This window comes from Ursus maritimus, unplaced genomic scaffold (assembly GCF_017311325.1).
Source record: "Ursus maritimus isolate PB19 unplaced genomic scaffold, ASM1731132v1 scaffold_14, whole genome shotgun sequence".
NCBI classification, from domain to species: domain Eukaryota; kingdom Metazoa; phylum Chordata; class Mammalia; order Carnivora; family Ursidae; genus Ursus; species Ursus maritimus.
In genome coordinates, this window is record NW_024423786.1 from 40,917,578 (window position 1) to 40,937,020 (window position 19,443).

Genomic DNA, 19,443 nt, shown 5'->3' on the forward strand with positions numbered 1-19,443 from the left:
AAGGAAGAGAAAAGACATGTATAAGTGGGCTTTCACAGCTCAGACTCGTGTTCTTTGAGTGTCTCCTGTGTTACTGCTACCTCATTTTCTGTCCTCTCCTGTGATCCCATCTACAGAAATCTTATGCCGTTTGCCTGTTTCTCATGTCTCTTAGCTTGGTTGTGGGTTTGTTGTTGTTGTTTTCATTCTTTTTCTCTCTGGTGCAGTTTGAATATTTTCTATTGACCTATCTTTCAGTTCATTAGTCGAATCTTCTGCTTTTAAACCTAATCTTTGAGTTACTGTTTCAGTTATCATATATTTTAATCATAATTTCAATCAGGTGCATATTAATTTTCATATAAATTCTAAATATATTGAAATTCTCGCTCTTTTTTTTTAAACATACCATGGAGAAAGGACAGTCTCCATTTTTTTTTAAGATTTTGTTTATTATTTATTCGACAGAGATAGACAGCCAGCGAGAGAGGGAACACAAGCAGGGAGAGAGGGAGAGGAAGAAGTAGGCTCCTAGCGGAGGAGCCTGATGTGGGGCTCGATCCCAGAAGGCTGGGATCACGCCCTGAGCCGAAGGCAGACGCTCAGTGACTGCGCCACCCAGGCGCCCCTGAAATTCTCTTTTTATCCATATTTGCCTACATTTTCTTACATGTAGTGAGGAATCTTAACATATTCTAATGTTCCTGCCTGCGAAGTCCAGTGTCATGCCAACTGTAGATCTGCTGCTTTGATTGAATGCCATGTATAAAAATTTAGATTCTCCGAATAAAAAGAAAAAAGTATTTTATATATACATAACATTTAGATGCCCCAGGTGATGATGTATTCTGTCTGTACGATTCAGCTTTCCTCTGTGGTGTTAACAGACCTGAGAAGGGGCGGGGGCTGCCTCGAAGCTAGGTGGCAAGTTTGGTCCTTGGCCTCCAGGACTACCCCTGATCCTTGGCTGTGACTGTGCAGAACTTAGGTTGGGATTTCGAAGTAATCTTTAGCACTTCAAAAGGGAGTTTGCAGGAATTTCTGTCTTTCCTTGAACCCAACTCTTTAGCTTTCCCATCCTCTGCATCTTCAAAATTTGCCAAGTGTCTGAGATGGTGACCAGCCTGTATTTGAGGTACCCTCCCCCATCTCTGCCAGCATCAATTCATCCATAGGCATGGGTTGCAAGCGTTCTTATACACTGGACACAAATCTCTCATCACACATATGATTTGCAAATATTTTCTCACAGTCTATGAGCTGTGTTTTCACCTTCTTGATGAGGTCTTTTGAGGCAGAGATGTTTTTAATGTTGATGAAGTCCAACCTCTCAGTCTTTTGTCACTTAGGCTTTTGGTGTCACATCTGAGAAATCTTTTACTTTACCCCCAAGATCATTTAGATTTACTCCTGTTTTTTCTCCTCAGAATTTTTTTTTTTTTCCTCGAGAGAGCACATGAGTGGGAAGGGCAGATTGAGAGAATGAATCTTAAGCAGGTTCCATGCTTAGCACAGAGCTCAGTGCAGGGCTCGATCTCACGCCCCGGAGATCATGACCTAAGGCGAAACCAAGAGTCAGAGCCTTAACGAGCTGAGCTACCCAGGTGCCCCCCTTCTCAGAATTTTTTAATGTTAGCTCTTACCTGTAGATCTTCGACCTACTGAGTTAATTTTTGTATGTGATATGAGACAGGGTCCAAATTCACTGCTTTGCCTTTGGATATCCGGTTGTCATGGCACCAGCTGTTGACCCACCCACCCCCTTTTAAACTTTATTATAGAACTATTAGAATATATATAGAAAGAGACAAAATAGTATAATGACCCTCTGTGTGTCCACCACCAGCTTTGGTTATCAACATCTTGCCAGTCTCATTTCTGTTTGCTTTGGCCTGTTGATGACCCCCTGTGGACTTAGGGGCTTCTTTCTTAGGTTGAGTCTGTGACTTCTGGATCTCATGTCTTTGTCTTTTTCTGGCTTTACACTGAATTAACTGCACCATATCCTTCAATAGCAGATGTAGGAATTAAACTTTTTTTTTTTTTAAGATTTTATTCATTTATTTTGGGAGAGAGAGCACAAGCAAGGAGGAGAGGGAGAGGGAGAGGACTCCATCCCAGGACCTTGAGATCATGACCTAAGCCAATGGCAGGCACTTAACCGACTGAGCCACCCAGGAGCCCCGAAAGTAAACTTTTTGAGTCCTTGATTTCAGATACGTCTTTATCCTGTGCGCACACTTAATTCGTGTAAGTTGCTGTACTTGAAATTCTAAATTGAAATGTGTTATCCCTCAGAATTTAAAAGGTATTTTACCATTGTTTTCAAAAACCTAGTTTTGTTTTTGAGAAAAGCCTGATACAGTCTGAATTTTTGTTTATAACCTACTTTTTTATTTGTTTGCCTTTCTGGAAACTTGTAGGATTTCACTCTGTTTCGTGGTCTTAGATTTCCAGAGTTGTTCCTTGCTGCGTATTTTTTCAATTTCTTGTTACTTGGTGGTCCTTTCTGTTCGAAAACTCTTGATCTTCAGTTTTGAGAAGAAATATTTTGGTGTGTTGCTCTAATAGTACATGGGGATGTCCCCAGCTTCCTGGGTAATTCTCAAAAAAATAGCACATTTTCTGCCAAAGCCATCAGAGTCTGTAAGTTCTGTTCTCTTAGAAATAGATCTGGGAACTGATAACATGAGTCTTCTCCAAAGGTGGGGTTACTGGTGGCGAGGCAATAACATGTGAAGGGAGACCTGCTTCTCACGTGATGCCTTCTTATAAACTTCTGATTTTCTGTTGTGCTACATTTCTTATTCAGAAATACAAATGGCATAACACTGTACAAGGATAGCAGGCCTAGGATCATGTCATCTTTATTTAAACTTGTTACCGATCTATAGTTCAAAGTGTGGTTAGGGTGGCAGACACGTGAACGGCTGTAGGTTCGTTCATAAAACATGCTCACTGTCACCTTTTGCTTATACTTCTGCATCTTCCTGTAGATGGATCTCTATGGTGTAGAACCGCATTTCTAACATAAAAGAGTGAAAAATAAGACTCTCATTTAAGTGTTGTCTATTAAGTTAGCTCCCAAAAGCCTACGTTAAATGCCTCCTGCATGTTAGCTCCTTCTAGATTCTCTATGAAACAGAGATCGATTAGACAGCTGCTCCATGTTACTTCTCACTTGTGTAGAAGAAAGGTGAGCACATAAATTCAGCAGATACAGCGAAAGTGAATGGTGTTCGGAGTTGGTTGGCGCAGCTCTTGGATGGTGTGTAGGGANTGGATTGACCGCTGGCCAGGTGCAGGTAGTCACGGTGAAATATGGGCCCCTCATCTTCTCTGTGTAATGTGGTGCCTTCCTCTGTGTGCTGCTGAATAGGCAAGAAGTGTGAATAGGGCTCATCATGCATCCTGTGGCAGACGAGTAGCACATTCTTCCAGAGTAACTCCTTGTCCTGTACTATATTTGTTTCTCTTGCTCCAGATCCTGTCCTCAAACTTAGGGGTGGGATATTGTTCACCTCCTCCTTTCCACTCACAGTTCCACTCATTAGAGAGAAAGCAGAGGCTTTACATCTGAGTGTTGGGTGCGGGGGGAGAGGGGGAAGCTACTGCTTAGCTGTCCCTGGACAGTTCCTAAGGAGGGAAGGATAGTGAGGGAAGGCTTAGAGTAGAGGGTGCGAGGTAAGTGGGTCGCGGATGGGGAGGTGTACCCAGGCTGCTTGTGTCCTCCTCTTTGCCCATCAGTGTCCTGATTAAATTGCCCCTTCCTGGTGGGCCCTTTTTGAGAGGAGTTGTTTACCATGGGAGGGTTTATGGTTTTTTTTTTAACCCTTTGAAAGGGTTATTTATACCTATAAGGACCAGAAATTCAGCAGTAGTTATTTTAAATTGAAGTAAGTATTTGGTAGAGACATAGAGAGGGGGCATTTAGGGCACCATTTTTTTTTTTTTTTAAAGATTTTATTTATTTGTTTGACACAGAGACAGCCAATGAGAGAGACAGCCAGTGAGAGAGAGACAAGCAGGGGGAGTGGGAGAGGAAGAAGCAGGCTCCCAGCAGAGGAGCCTGATGTGGGACTCGATCCCAGAATGCTGGGATCACGCCCTGAGCCAAAGGCAGACGCTTAACGACTGAGCCACCCAGGCGCCCCAGGGCACCATTTTTTTTTTTTTTTTAAGGTTTTATTTATTTGTCAGAGGGAGTGCACAAGCAATGGGAAGCAGCAGGCAGAGGGAGAAGCAGGCTTCTTGCTGAGCAAGGAGCATGATGCAGGACTTGATCCCAGGATCCCGGGATCATGACCGGAGCCAAAGGCAGATGCTCAACCGACTGAGCCACCCAGGCATCCCTAGGGCACCGTTCTTAATTCTATAATCCTTACTTTGAATAGCAACTTCAGCATTTTGTTGCTCTATTTTAAACAAATATTTACCTAAATAATTTGAATGATCTTTTACACTTAGCACCTGGCTGCCGTGGAAGAGAGAAAGATCAAGTCTCTGGTGGCCCTGCTGGTTGAGACACAAATGAAGAAACTGGAGATCAAACTTCGACATTTTGAGGAGCTGGAAACTATCATGGACAGAGAGAAGGAGGCTGTAAGTAAAGGGACGTTTATGGTGGCTTTCTGACCATTAAATGCTGACCACCTTTCATAAACTACAAGTTAGATAAAATGAATGGCAGTCTACTCTGTTGGTCCTTTTTCCGGTGTTTGCTCTGCCCGTTCAAAGGGATTGTCAGTCAGTCACTGATGATGAATAGAAGGAAATCTGTTCTCATTCTAAAACTAATGATTTAAACTTCAGCTTTTATACTTCTCAGCTTTCCACATGCTTGATGGTGTAAAATTCTTCCCTCTACAAAAGTTAGATCTTAGACTTCTTTTATGTTCTACTTGTTACCACTAGAGTAGAATTCATACAGACCCATTGTCTGATTCAAGAATTTTCTTGATTTCCTGTCTTCTTCAATACAAATATCAGAAAGTAGGAGTTAATCTCCTCTTGAGTTGGGAGCCTTGTTTCTGTGACCCCTTTTAACCAAACCCTCCTCTGGTCCAGCCTTGGACTCTCAGTCTTCCTCCCCTTCCCTGCATGGTGGAGGGCAGGTGGAGATAGGCTCTTGCTGAGCTCAGCATAGGTGGGGGCAGACACTTGTGAGAAGGATGTGGCCCAAACAGGGTCAAGAGAATTATGAAAAAGGCCAAACCTGAAGAAGGAAGCAACAAAAAGTAAGAAACATAGAGGCAGGGGAGCAGTTTGTCATTCAAGGTAATTTTTGGAGAAGTTTTTTTAATGAGTTGATGAAAAGAAGGATTGGTAACTTTTCTTTCTTTCTTTTTTTTTTTTTTAATTAAGATTTTATTTATTTAAGAGAGAGAGCGTGCAAGCTGGGGGAGGGTCAGAGGCAGAGGGAGAAGCAGACTCGCCACTGAGCAGGGAGCCTGAAGAAGGGCTTGATTCCAGGACCCTGGGATCATGACCCAAGCCAAAGGCAGACGCTTAACCAACTAAGCCACTCAGGTGCCCCAGGAATTGGTAATTTTCTAAGCAATGAACTGAATTTGAGGATTTAGGTAGGACTTCTTCTCTCTGATTATTTTGACTTTTTAATCTGTATATGAGATCCTGGTATCTAAATGGTAGAGCCTTAAAATTAAACGATCCCAGAGGAGTTCTAATTTTAAGGACTTTTTGTATTTATTTAGCTGTTTCTTAGTGGTCAGTCCAATCACATCCTCTGGCAGATTCCTCAGGATGAGTAGCCCAATAACTGGCACCAACAGCCCACTTTCATTTTGTCCTGAGACCACCTCTTCCACTTTGGCAGGCATCCTGGCCCTGGAGGACGGCGAGGCTGCTTCAGTAACTCTTGACCCACACCCTTCCCCAGCCCACCCGCAGGTCCCTAACCCTGTAAGCGTGTCTCACATCACTGGCCCTCTCCTTCCCTGCGAGCTGCTGGCCACCCCAGTCTCCTCTCCATCACCCCCTGTGTACTGGCCACACCACGCCTCATTCAGGCTTCCCTCTGGCCTTGTTCTCTGTGCTCCTCTGCCAGCAAGGTCCTCTTCCCCAGCCCTGCATCCCTCAGCCCTGCCCCTCCAGGTGACCTGCCCACCCCATCTGCTGCGGTGGCAGCCTGACAGCACTTACACTGTGTCGTGGTTGCGGATTCACGTATCCGTCTCCCATACAGGGGTATATGCCCTGTGAGCACGGACTTGACCGAGTGTCTTTGTAAACACAGAACTGGCACGTCATGGGCTCTTGCGTCAGTGACTCTTGAATGCATGTGTGCCGGCATCCATGTCGGAAGCTAGAGAAGTGGAAGAGGGGAGTCCACCCTTTAGTCAAATGGGGAAGAGAGTCAGGCAAACAAATGATGGCGCAGTGTGTTCAGTGCTCTTTTGGGAGCAGAAAGGAGGCATACCTGGAGAACGGGAGGTGGGAGAGGGTGCTGGAGAATACTTCTGCTAGGTGAGCCGGAGCGTGGAGGAATGACTCTTTGTGTTTATTGTATCCTCTTAAGCTGCCCTTTTGTCATTTATGGATGTTTTTAGTGGACTCAGGGTAACAGGGTTATGATATAGTGGATTATTGGCACATGCAGGATTCATGTGATGATTGGGTCGTAGCCACTGGCAGCCAGATGCCCTGCTGTCGTTCATAAAGCAGCACCGATGGATGAGCCTGGAAGATTGGCAGCACTCTGTGCACTTAGAGAACACTGTCTGCATTCTCAAGGGCCTCTTTTCTCAGCTCTAAGTCACTCTCTCTTCAGAGGTTGAACCTGGGGATCCCCCACTCTTTGAAACCCCCAGTGAAACTGTCACCTAGATCAGCACACCCCCTGCCCCTCTCCAGTTCTCGCTCCGAGTCCTGGACACCCAGGGGCCGAGTGTAATGGCTGCACTCCTCTTAGCCCTTCAGAATTTCCCTTGTGCTGTGGATTTGTAACAGTTATTATCTCAAATTACAGAACTGCACTGTGATTTTCTTATTTGAATCTTTTTTGTTGTTGAATTCTAATCAAAGCACATAAAACATTTTAGAGGCTAGTCTCTGGATAAAACAGCACAACTGAAAATGTTGGGAACGCTGTTCTGCCGACTCTCTTCCCATCAGGTGCTCTGCTCAAATCCTTTGGCGGTCAGCCTGCCTTCTCAGTCAGCATTTGGGGCAGGAAAATCCTTTGTATGGGGTAGTCCCAAGCCCTAGCCACTGACTGTCAGTAACACAGCTGTGTTAGTTGTTCACTGCTATGGAAATAAGGACCCTAAAGCTTCGTGACTGCAAACAGAAAACCAGGTCTCACGTGGTTTCTGGGAGTTGGGAGCCAGGCACCTTGGCCGGGCGGCTCAGGAGCGGGGTCTTGCGAGGTTGCTGGCTCCCTAAGGTTCAGCAGGGCTGGAGCTCCCGCCTCCCAACTTACTCCTGGGGTTGTTGGCAGGGGCTTCTGCTCCTACCACACGAGCCTTTCTGGGGTGCCGTTCATGAAGGGGGTCCCTCAGGGTGAGTGATTAAAAAGAGCAAGAACATGAGCGAGCACCCAGAATGGAAGCCACACTGTTGCATGTAACCTAAACTTCAAAGTCCCACTCCTTCATTTCTACTGTGTTCTCTCAGTCACCAGACCAACTCTGGCTCTGGGACCGGGTTGCGAGGTAGACATGGTTCAGGGAGGTGGAAGGTGTAAATACCAAGAAGTGGGAGTGTGGAAGCCAGCTTGGGGACTCGTTCTCAGAACCAGAGAGTTCTGCAAAATTCAAAATGTCTCCCATTCATGTTGTGCACAGTGACCATATAACTCTTTTTTCTCCACCAGGCACTACTATCCTGTCCTTCCCTGTGGGCAGGCAAAGCCATGGCCACTTTGCTAACCAGTGATTTCCACACGGGACTATTGAGGGAGTTAAATGAGAGCAGTGTGGCGTGTGCCTGGCACAGTGCCTCGAACACATAGTAGGTGTTCAGTTCATCACCACCTGGTGCTTCTCTGCCTACCACGTTGCCTCAGTTCACTTTATTTTTTAAAGATTTAGTTTATTTTATTTTATTTTATTTTATTTTATTTTTTTTAAGATTTTATTTATTTATTTGACAGAGAGAGAGAGACACGGCGAGCGAGAGAGGGAACACAGGCAGGGGGAGTGGGAGAGGAAGAAGCAGGCTCCCAGCAGAGGAGCCTGATGTGGGGCTCGATCCCATAACGCCGGGATCACGCCCTGAGCCGAAGGCAGACGCTTAACCGCTGTGCCACCCAGGCACCCCTGTATTTTATTTTTTTGAGAGAGAACACGAGCTGGTCAAGGGAGGGGCAGAGGCAGAAGGAGAAGCAGACTCCCAGCTGAGCAGGGGGCCAGTGCGGGGCTGATCCCAGGACTCTCAGATCATGACCTGAGCCGAAGGCGGACGCTTAACGACTCAGCCACCCAGCTGCCCCTGCCTCGGTTCACTTTAAGGTGTACTTCTTTACCTACAGGCAATAGCTCCAGGACATACTTTTTTTGAATTAAACATTTGGTTTTATTTATATAGCAATAGATGTCAAAGTCTTTTCTTAGACTTTAGGAATCAGATATAGGAGCACCTAGGTGGCTCAGCTGGTTAAGCATCCGACTTTTGATCTCAGGTCAGGTCTTGATCTCATGGTTGTGAGTTCAAGCCCCTTCTTGGGCTCCACACTGAGTGTAGAGCCTACTTTAAAAAAAAAAAAAAAAGAGATATGAACTTTCTTTTTTTCTCTAATGACTTAAAATCAGTTCTCTTGAGTCTTTAGGTATGTAGAAATTAAGAACAAAGGATATAAATCTGAATCTTTTATAGATACTATCCATACAACTATAATTAGAGCTCAGTAGGTACCGTTAACAGCTCTCTCTCATGAAGTGCTGGTATTAGATAAAGGCAGTTACGAAATGCACAGAGCCCATCGAGGAAATGACAGGATAAAGTATTGACTCTAGTTCGGGTGAGGATGCTGAGCTTGTGCTGGGACCATAACTCAGAGGGTCATCCCACCTGAGCAGCCTTCCATGCCAGGTGGATAGCACACATCGGTCAAGAGAGCAGGTTTCAGGGGCGCCTGGGTGGCACAGCGGTTAAGCGTCTGCCTTCGGCTCAGGGCGTGATCCCGGCGTTATGGGATCGAGCCCCACATCAGGCTCCTCCGCTATGAGCCTGCTTCTTCCTCTCCCACTCCCCCTGCTTGTGTTCCCTCTCTCGCTGGCTATCTCTATCTCTGTCAAATAAATAAATAAAATCTTTAAAAAAAAAAAAGAGAGAGCAGGTTTCAGGCATGGGTTGTGCTGGGGACTTGAGCCACCTGGAGAGAACTGGGGGGCCCTGTCTAAAGCATTCCCATTTGAATTAAAAAAATAATAATTTGATGCCCATGATGGGATGGATCTGTGAGCTGATCTGGTAGACCAAATGCTCTCTGAATTTCTGGAGGTCGTTTGGCTAGGTGTAGAACTGAATACGTTCGGTAAAGAGAGACATTGTGGGAATCCTAGAGCCAGTCCTCAAGGAGGCTAGAGGGTGCGTGAGACATTGAGATGCAGAGACACCACCTCCTACGAGGCAGTGGGGCAATGGAAATCCAAAGGAGAGGGGGCCGTGGTTGGCCGAGATTATCAAGGAGAGCTTCCTAGTGGAGGAGGGGCTGATCCGAGCTATTAAGAAGGCCTAAATCCCGAATATGAAGAGAAGGACATGATTTCCGAGGAGACTGAAGAGTCAGCCAGCCCAGAGCTGATGGCTTTTGCCACACAGGTGATGTAAGTTTAAGGTAATTTGTTCGTTCCACAGATACCCAAGCAGCACCTACTTTGTTCTAGGCATGCGTATGGCACTGGGGTACAGTGGTGGATAAAACCCCACCAAACTCTTTGCCTTGGTAGAGCTTGAAATAATCAACGAAGGGCGTTAGGAGATGTTCTATGCGGTGTGTGTATGTACTGAACTGTATGTTACAGGCTGGGGAGGGGAGGTGGGGAGGGTCAAGGGAGAGATTGCACTTGACGGTGGTATCGGCTGAGTAGGCCTTACCGAGAGACGGACAGACACGTGCTTCTGAGGCCTAGAACCAGCGCAGAGGCTCTGAGGCAGGAGCGTGTTGGGGCACTGAGGAGTAGGTGGTTGGGCTGGAGCACAAATGAGGAGGAGGTGAGAGGATAAAGTCAGAGATTTGATGACCTAATCACGGAAGTCCCTGTAAGCCATCCAGAGGCTTTTCATTTTACTCTGATAGTGTGGAAAAACTACAGAGCCTATTTTATGCAGTCCATAAAAATAGTAAATGCAGAGAGCTGGCATGGTCTTGCTTATAGTTCCCCAGGGATCTGTGTGGCGGCTGTGTTGTAGAGAGGAAATGACAAAGCAGCAAGGCTCGAAAAAGGAGAGTCTGGTGGCAAGGCCGTTAAAATAGCCCACATGAGGTGACGGTGGCCTGGACCAGGGTGGTGGCCGAGCAAGCGAAGAGAAGTGGTCAAGTTCTGGATAATAGGATCTCATCACACAGGATGCAGGTTTAGGGAAGTTTGTTGTACTTTATGACAAATGAGGGAAGGAAGAACAAAAAGCCAGAAGGTGAATTTCTTACTGACCCAGGAGAAGCCAATGCACTTGGTGTTCTCTGTATTTGGGGTAACGCATCTCTGTGCTGCCTGTCTTGTAACGGAACCTCTTGTTAGACGTGCACATTACATCACGAGTAGTTTTAGCTGAGATGAAGAAAGCTGTATCCAGTTGTAGGTTTAGTTCCGAACCAGAAATGCCTGGCCTCAGGAGGCAGGCACAAGGCAACAGGACAGAGTGACCGGTCACCACGATGTGTGCCTGCCCCTTTGGGTTTCACCTCCAGACGCACATGGGGAAGCCACAGGACACGGTTGTGGTGTTCTCGTTTCCACAGGGGTAAGAAGGAATGAATAGGTCTAGTTGGGACTTGGTTTTTTTGTAAATGGATGTCTGGTCATTGACACCAAACATTGCCAAGGAAGATGTGTGATTATTTACTTAGTTCTGAGGCCAAGTAGTCAGAGGCTTCAGGCCGCGGCTGATACCTTAGCCCCTGGCAGTGTAGATGGACTTGTGCGGCCCCCACCTTTTCCTCTTTCCCGCCCTCCCTGCTTTGTGCCCGTGAAGCTGGGAGAAGAGCTTTGTGTGAGCTTCGGCGGCATGTTGCAGCTGTGTCTGCGTTTGGTGCCTTGGTGCAGAAAAGTGCTCTGTTGTGCTCCAGTTGCACTTGGGTTCTTCTGTCCGGTGGGTACACAGTGCAGCACTGAGGGGGGAGAGGAAGGCAGGGTTTGAAAGCGGTGGGGGGATGTGTCTTCAGAGCTGGGCTACAGGCAGCTTTGTGTGAAACCGGCTGCCCTAGAGCCAGATTGGAGCCATGAGAGAAAATGGACAGATTCATTAACATTCTATCTACGTGAATGTACATACGCTGTTCACTTTAGCTGTTGGGACTTTGTCCACAGTTCTCGGAAATGGAAGGCGGAGAGGAGAAAATCAAGCTATCTATAGCACATGGCTTGCATGCTTTTAGTGTTGGGTTTTTTGTTTGGTTTTGATTTTTAGTGTGTGTGTGTGTGTGTGTTTTTAAAGATTTTATCTATTAGAGAGAGCGCAAGCAGTGGGGAGGGGCAGAGGGAGAAGCAGACTCCCTGCTGAGCAGGGAGCCTGATGCAGGACTTCATCCCAGGACCCTGGGGTCATGACCTGAGCTGAAGGCAGATGCTTAACCGACTGAGCCACCCAGGCTCCCTAGCGGTTTGTTTTTTGACAAAAATATTATGTGTGATGAAAATTTTTTCAATAAAGAAATGAATAAATTGAAAAGTCTCTCTTATCCTCAGTTTCATTTCTAGGAATAATCACCTAATAGTTTGGTGTCTGATAGGACATTTTCATTGTGTATATAATGTGTGTGTGTATGTGAATACAAGGTGGCTTTTTTTTAAATTTAATTAGGATTGTGTAATAAATATTGCAGCAACTTGCTTTTTTTCCTCAGTGTATTTCAGACAACTATACATCAAAAACAGCACTTTAATGGCTGTCCTCAGACACACATATATACAGTTTTCTAGGACAGATTCCCAGATGTAGAATCACTGGTTTCATGCATTTAAAATTTGCTCAATACTGTCGAACTCTCCTCAAAAACTGCCAATTTACATTATGTCTGATTGTCAAAAAATGAATGCAGTCTTCAGTTGAACTCAGTAACAATGAGGTATCCACAACAAGAGATGTATGTCTATTGCTTGATGAGGCCAAGATGTGGCCATAAGCTCTGCTTCGTGTGCTGCCCTCCTGGAGCCACGCTTGCTGCTTGCTGCTTGGGCACTGCGCTCACCCCACAGCACCTTTTCAGCCCACACTGGAGCTTTGGTTTAACTGGGTTCTCTTTCAGGAATGTGTGTGTGTGTTTAATCACTCATCTATTTTAATTCTTCTAATTACTTTCTTTTAATTACCTTCCATGTTTTGAAATGACAAGTGAAGCTCAGGAAAAAATAGAATAATTAAAGTTAGTACATTTGTAGACATGGAAAATTGGGCAAATTTTTCTTTCTGTGGTTAATACCTTGAGAGGTCAGCTCTCAAAGAAGGACTGGTTTGGTTTAAAAACAAAACCAAACCACTGAGAGAGGTAACGTAGAGACTAAAATTTCCCTTCAGAGACACAAAATCCCTTCCAGGAACAGATCAGCTTCTTTACAGAACAGATCTTGACCTAAATTATAGTTCTTACATAACTGCGGGACTTCAGCCAAACCATCCAGACCAATAATGGTTTGACAAGAACATAGATAAGATGTCCTTTTCTGGCAACCTTTTATGTCTAACCTCAGCAAAGTCCTGAATTTCCTAGAAAGAATAGAAGAAAGCGATTCCTAGGACCTGTAGTCAGAATTTTTAGCTTCCTTTTTTATCAGTGCCTCTTACTGACTGATTAAATGTCTTGCAGAGCTGGACTTCCTGAGGACTCTCTTGCTTTTTACATCTTGCAGTTCCCTGCTCATTATACAAACAAGGAGGAACACCGGGCCGGGCTTTAACCTCTTCAGGTCACCCTCCCTAGAAAATGAAGAGCCCAGACCAGTCTGTCAGGACCGTAGCAGCACCCTGCCGCACTCCCTCCTGATGACCCTCAACCGCTCTCACAAAATCATTTGTTTCAGAAGATCTCCTTCTCCCTAGGAGACTCCCCGCAGCCAGCTAACCTGCCTGGGACATAAACTTTACCATCTATTCTCTCCATTCCCCCTCCTCCTCACCTGGTCATGCCTGTTCTCGTCCCTCTTCAGTCAGTGGCCTGTCCTCCTGCGCCCCGTCCGTCCATGGCCACTCCCTGGTTGCTACTCCTGATAACCAGAAGTGCTTCTCACTTGGTTCCACAGGGTCTTCTCCTCAGACAGCCCTCTGCTGAGAGCCCATATTCTTAGGCTAACTCTTCATGCATATTCCAACCAGTTTTTACTGATGATAGTATATAGTATTTATCTGTACAACTGGCTGCTCCTGAAAGCTAAAATGTTACCTTTTTTTAGTATGTCGAATGCCTTGGAAGAGTGCTATCCAACAGAAATACAGTGTGAGCCACCTATGTGATTTAAAATTTTCTAGTAGCCACATGTAAAAGGTGAAATTGTAACGTTTATTCAGTATGTACAGAATATTATTTGAACATGTAATCAAGATGAAGAATACATTTTTTTCATGCTAAGTCCTCAGAACTCAGTGTGTGTTTTATACTTACAACACATTCCACTTCAGATTAGCCACATTTCAAGTGCTCAGGAGCCATTTGTGGCTTCTGTCTGCCGTCTCGGACAGAAAAGTTCTAAAAATGTCTCCCAGTGACTCGGATCTTGCCGTTGGAAATGGTGGGCTCGAACATTATTGGAAATAAATAGATCTGTTAACCCTCCTTATGATCTGTACGCTTCTTCCCTCCGAAATCTGCATGTTTATTTTCCTTCATATTCAAGGTGATTTTCTCTTTCAGGACTGAATTAAATTAATTTTGATAGCATTTAAGGTGGGCTTCATCCTCTGAACTATTCTCAGGCATATGATTTCTGGATTTCCTGGCACGTATAATAGCTTATTTCTCTTTAGTTTAATTTGGGTCCCAGAAAGATTATCTTGAATATTGAAATACTTATATTCTTCAGACCAAGATTCATGCACATCTTTATTTAGGCACCTAAAATATTCTGTGAATGTGTCACCCAGTATAATTTTGGGTACTTGAAAGCCAAGATTTGCGATGGCACTGCCAAAGCTCCACATAGAAAAATGTGGGTATTTGCAGCTAAGGCCACGTCCACTCATCCAGAGCATTTAACTCTGTGTCAGTTCTAAAATAGTAACCAAAGGATCACATCCAGAAGAGAGCACCTGGGAAAGTTGCGTGGACTTGAAATTTTATCCGTTGAGGGACTATGAAGAGGAGAGGAGAGGTTTGTATTACCTGGCAGTCATGAAATCTATTTTTACATATCTGAAGGCCTGCCAGACAGGATTCCGTGTGTACTGAATGAGCCCGGAGAGCAATAACCCCACTGGGTGAAGGTTACAGGAAAGGCAGACCTTGTGCATAACACAGAAAAGACCTTGACCTTGGTAACGGGTGTCCAAGTGGAAATACGCTACTCAAGAAATAATGCCATTCCTCACCACAGATGTTGGAGGTGGCTGTGTACGTGAGGTGGGATAGGGAGTTCAGGCATCAGGTTGATGTCCTGTGTGTCATCCACTCCTAAGACCCTCTCTTTGTGTCATCTCTCTTCCCCTTCCTTTTCTTGACAGTTAGAACAACAGAGGCAGCAGTTGCTTACAGAACGCCAGAACTTCCACATGGAACAGCTGAAATATGCCGAATTGCGAGCCCGACAGCAAATGGAACAGCAGCAGCATGGGCAGAACCCGCAGCAGGCACACCAGCATTCTGGAGGACCTGGCCTGGCGCCACTTGGAGCAGCAGGGCACCCCGGCATGATGCCTCATCAGCAGCCCCCTCCCTACCCTCTGATGCACCACCAGATGCCACCACCTCATCCACCCCAGCCAGGTGAGAGGCAGGCTCTGCTCATGGATGAGGCTGTGGTCATCCCTGTGGCACAGCATCAGAGGAGCTAACCACACCCTCGGTGATTCGGGCCTAGGACTGTGTAAGATACCGATTTTCAGCTAGGGAATTGTAGGCAAGTGAGACCTGGTTGCATAACCATCACCACATAATGTTTGCCATGTTCTGTTCCTGGTGTGATGCCTTTCTTTGGGTCGGTCAGCCTCCAAGTGGCCCATACATCCCAGAGTTCCTTAAAAATTCATCCTTGGGTTGTCTACTCTTTTTTTTTTTTTTTTAAACTTACAGGCATTTTTAAAGATAGACATGCACAAAAATAATAATGCCGTGAACTCCTATGACCCAGCTTCCACACCCAGCAATTCCCTGCTAGTTTTCACTTTTTGTTGGAGAAATCTACCGTGGGCAAAAGTAGAGCGAATAGTGTAAGAATCCCCCCGTATTACCTCTTGTACGTATGCTTCAGAACTACCGATATTTTGTTTCTTCTTCCTCACTCTGGGGCAGGAGGTAGACTTTAAGGTATATCTCTAACCAAGATCTGAGAAATCTTATTCTTTAACATAACTACTGTTATCACACCCAGCAAAAGTAACCATAATTCCTAGTTAACTATCAATTAAGTGTTCTTGGATGCTTCATTTGTTTGAATCGGTGTTCAGATAAGGTCCACACATTGCATTTGCTGATAGTTCTCTTAAATCTGTCTTAATGTGTAAACAGTTCACCTCCCCTCCTTTTTTTTTTTTTTTTAAATGCGGTTCATATGTGGAAGAAATGAGGGTTTTGCACCTGTGACTATGCTGAAATGTGCCCAGAAGGTGCATGGTGTCATTTCTCATATTCTTCTCCCCACGTCCCTCCCCCACACATCTTCCATAAACCAGAGGCTTGCTCTGGGTGTTTTACCAGGTTCAGGTTCACTTTTTGGAAGCTGGCTTTTACTGTAATGTCAGTTGTCTCTCTTGGTGACATGAAGGTTGGCCAGCGGTTCTAGGCTGATCATCTGTTGTTAGGATGACCCATCCATTCAAGAGTTTCCCAACAGACTTCATCAGAGGTTTTACCTGCCTTTGAGAATCGCTTCTAGATCAGCTCTTTCATCAAGCCTTGCAAAATGGTGAGATGTCTCCGTTGATTTTTCCTTCTGCATTTATTTCTGTTCTTCATTTTATTAGCAGTGATTCTTTATTATTTAAAAAACAAAGAACAAAGAAACCTTGATCAATCACTTATCCTGAAAATGAGTTCCTTACAGTTCCTTTACTGAATAAAGGCTTCATCCTTTCTCTTTATTGGTTACCTGAATAATGGGTTCCTAACCACCGTCTTCACCAGAGGTGACCAGTAAGGGGGGGGGGGGCGGTTCTCCGGTGTGTGTATGTTTTTAGTATTGTGAATTTATGTAATTTTGTATATTTTATGTATTTCAGTCTGTTATGGACATTACTGTTTTTGATGCTCAGATTGTCCTACCTTTAGTTCACGGGAGCCCTTTCAGGCTGGCAACTATGCACCACACTTTAACCACCTTGAAAGTTGATCTCACAGTCCTTTCAAACTTAACTACCTTCCCCAAACAAACAAAAACTACCCACCAGCATCATGAAAACCTAAAACATACCTTTAATTTCAGCTTTTCTCCCTGCCATGTTCCTTTCCTTCATAGAGAGCGACATGCTGTGTATGACACGGCTCTATTAACACTCATCCTGTAAGATTTTCATAATTACTCTGTTGTGATGTGCCAGGTGTTTAGCAGAGCCCAAGTTTGTGCTTCTTGGGATGGAATGCAAATTCTCTGGCCAAGGCATGTAGAAATGAACTAAGGTAATATTGGGAGACCCTTGCGAGCCAGGGAAGGCCCCAACATGACCAATAACAGCTAGCCTGACTGCCTCAAATGGCAGATTTTCTAAATCTGCTCATGGAAATAGCCGGGCATGTTAGCTCGAGAAAGCTATGACTGAAAAAAACTGTGATCTGACAACTCATATCATCAATGTGGATCTTTTATTTTATTTATTTATTTTTTTAAAAGATTTTATTTATTTATTTGACAGAGGGAGACAGCCAGCGAGAGAGGGAACACAAGCAGGGGGAGTGGGAGAGGAAGAAGCAGGCTCCCAGTGAAGAAGCCCGATATGGGGCTTGATCCCAGAATGCTGCGATCACGCCCTGAGCCGAAAGCAGACGCTTAACGACTGCGCCACCCAGGCGCCCCAATGTGGATCTTTTATTTTAGTTCACAAACCAAAACGGGCTAGGTTGACTTCGATTGGGAAGCATTCATTTCACACACACGACTGTTAAATTACAGCTGTGGAATTGCTGGCTGCCATCGGACTCGCCACTTGATCTAAGTGATGTCTGTAGATATAGTCTTGGGAGTCCCCCTGCTCACAACGTAGGATTCTTTCTCCCTCAGTCTTTTCTGTCTGCTTGAACGGATCTTAAATGCTCTGTATGAGATGGAGTTTTCTTCAAAATTAAGCTTTCAAAATACACAAATGTTTAACAGAGTAAAGATCACAAAGTGATTTTTCAGAAACAGTGCTTACTTTTAAAATTTATTCCTCAAACTACAGGGATAAATGTTTAAGGGGGGAAGTTCCCTGTGGCTCCTTGGTGCTTGGTTCTGGTGGTGGTAAGCATCACCATCTGTAGTAACTGCTCACGGAGAGCTCCCGAGGAGCTCCAACATCTGCATTTAGCTTGTGAAAGATGGGAGGAGAGATGCTTTAGCCTGTCTCCCTGAGCTACATCCTGGTGAGGACAAGTCTGCATGTTGGGCCAGTCACCCACCTCGTGCCGCTCACTTCTCAGTGTCCTCACTTTCCAGTTGAAGATCGTATGTGTGGCGGGGACCGCACGGCCTTGCTGCCTGACGGAGCCAGGATATGTGCGGGGCTCCATCTGATTCCAAAGTGATCCCACGATACTGCCGCGTGACCCCGGACTAAGAAGGGACTTAGGGCAGATTCAGATACAGCTATTCTCTTAGGGAGACCGTGCCAAAGAAACAAGAGTTCATAAAAATAGCCTCTAGAACAGACATAGGGTGTTTTTCTCATTTTACTTTCTCACAGAAATAAGCTTTTCTTCAAAGAATTTTGAAGAAAAGGATCATTGCGTGTATGAAGAGACTAAAATCTATGACGAGATCATCTTTTTTCTTAAAGTTTTTTATTAAATATGTGCATATGAAAAAAGGTACAAATCATGAGTATTTAGCGAGTTTAAACAAAGAGAATATACCTGTGCAGCCACCCCCCAGAAGTCCCCGCTCGCCTCCTCTCTACCGCCTTTTTCCCCGGGGGCCACAGCTGTCCTGGTTTGTAACAGCAGCGACTAGTTGGGCTGGTTTTGAACGTTATCTAGAGGGAATCACGCAGTGGTTTTTGTTTCTGTCCTGTTTACTCAACACCTGGTACATGGGCTACATCCACGTCGTTGTCCGTGGTTGCAGATTTGTTTCTCGTGTTTGCTCTATGTGGTCCGTTGCGGGGCTGTACCCCAGCTTATTAGTCTTTCCTCCTGTTGAAGGACATTTGATTAGTGTCCAGGTTTTGGTTATTACAGGTGGTAAATGCTACTGTGAACATGCTTGTGCACATGTCTTTTGATAGACACAGGTATACATTTTTTAATGTATTTTTAAATTTCAATTCAATTAATTAACATATAATGTAGTATTAGTTTCAGGGGTACAGGTCTGTGATTCATCAGTCTTATATAATACCCAGTGCTTGTTACATCATGTGCCTTCCTTAATGTCCATCACCCAGTTACCCCATCCCTTCGCCCCCCTCCCCTCCAGCAACCCTCAGTTTGTTTCCTGTGATGAAGAATCTCTTACGGTTTGTCTCCCTCTCTGATTTTGTCTTATTTTTTCTCTCTTCCCCTATGATCCTCTGTTTTGTTTCTTAAATTCCATATATGAGATCATATGATAATTGTTTTTGTCTGATTGACTTATTTCATTTAGCTAATACCTTCTAGTTCCTTCCACGTCATTGCAAATGGCAGGATTTCAATTTTTTGATGGCTGAGTAATATTCCATATGTATGGTATATGTACCATATCTTCTTTATCCATTCATCTGTCGATGGACATCTGGGCTCTTTCCATACTTCGGCTATTGTGGGCATTGCTGCTATAAACATTGGTGTGTAGGTGCCCCTTCAGATCACTACATTTGTATCTTCAGGGGAAATCCCTAGTAGTGCAATTGCTGGGCCGTAGGGTAGCTCTATTTTGAACTTTTTGAGGAGCTTCCATACTTTATTCCAGAGTGGCTACACCAACTTGCATTCCCACCAACAATGGACATAAGTGTACATTTCTG

The 19,443-nt window shown here is 44.8% G+C and overlaps 1 protein-coding gene across 1 annotated transcript in view; it reads left to right on the forward strand.

Annotated features, from left to right (window-relative positions):
- Window positions 1–19,443, forward strand: part of SMARCC1 (SWI/SNF related, matrix associated, actin dependent regulator of chromatin subfamily c member 1) — a 164,302-nt gene that overhangs the window by 131,274 nt on the left and 13,585 nt on the right. The window contains exons 25-26 of the mRNA XM_040628898.1: window positions 4,447–4,581; window positions 14,815–15,076. Of these exons, the coding sequence (XP_040484832.1) occupies window positions 4,447–4,581; window positions 14,815–15,076 (397 nt within the window). The remainder of the gene's footprint in view (window positions 1–4,446; window positions 4,582–14,814; window positions 15,077–19,443) is intronic.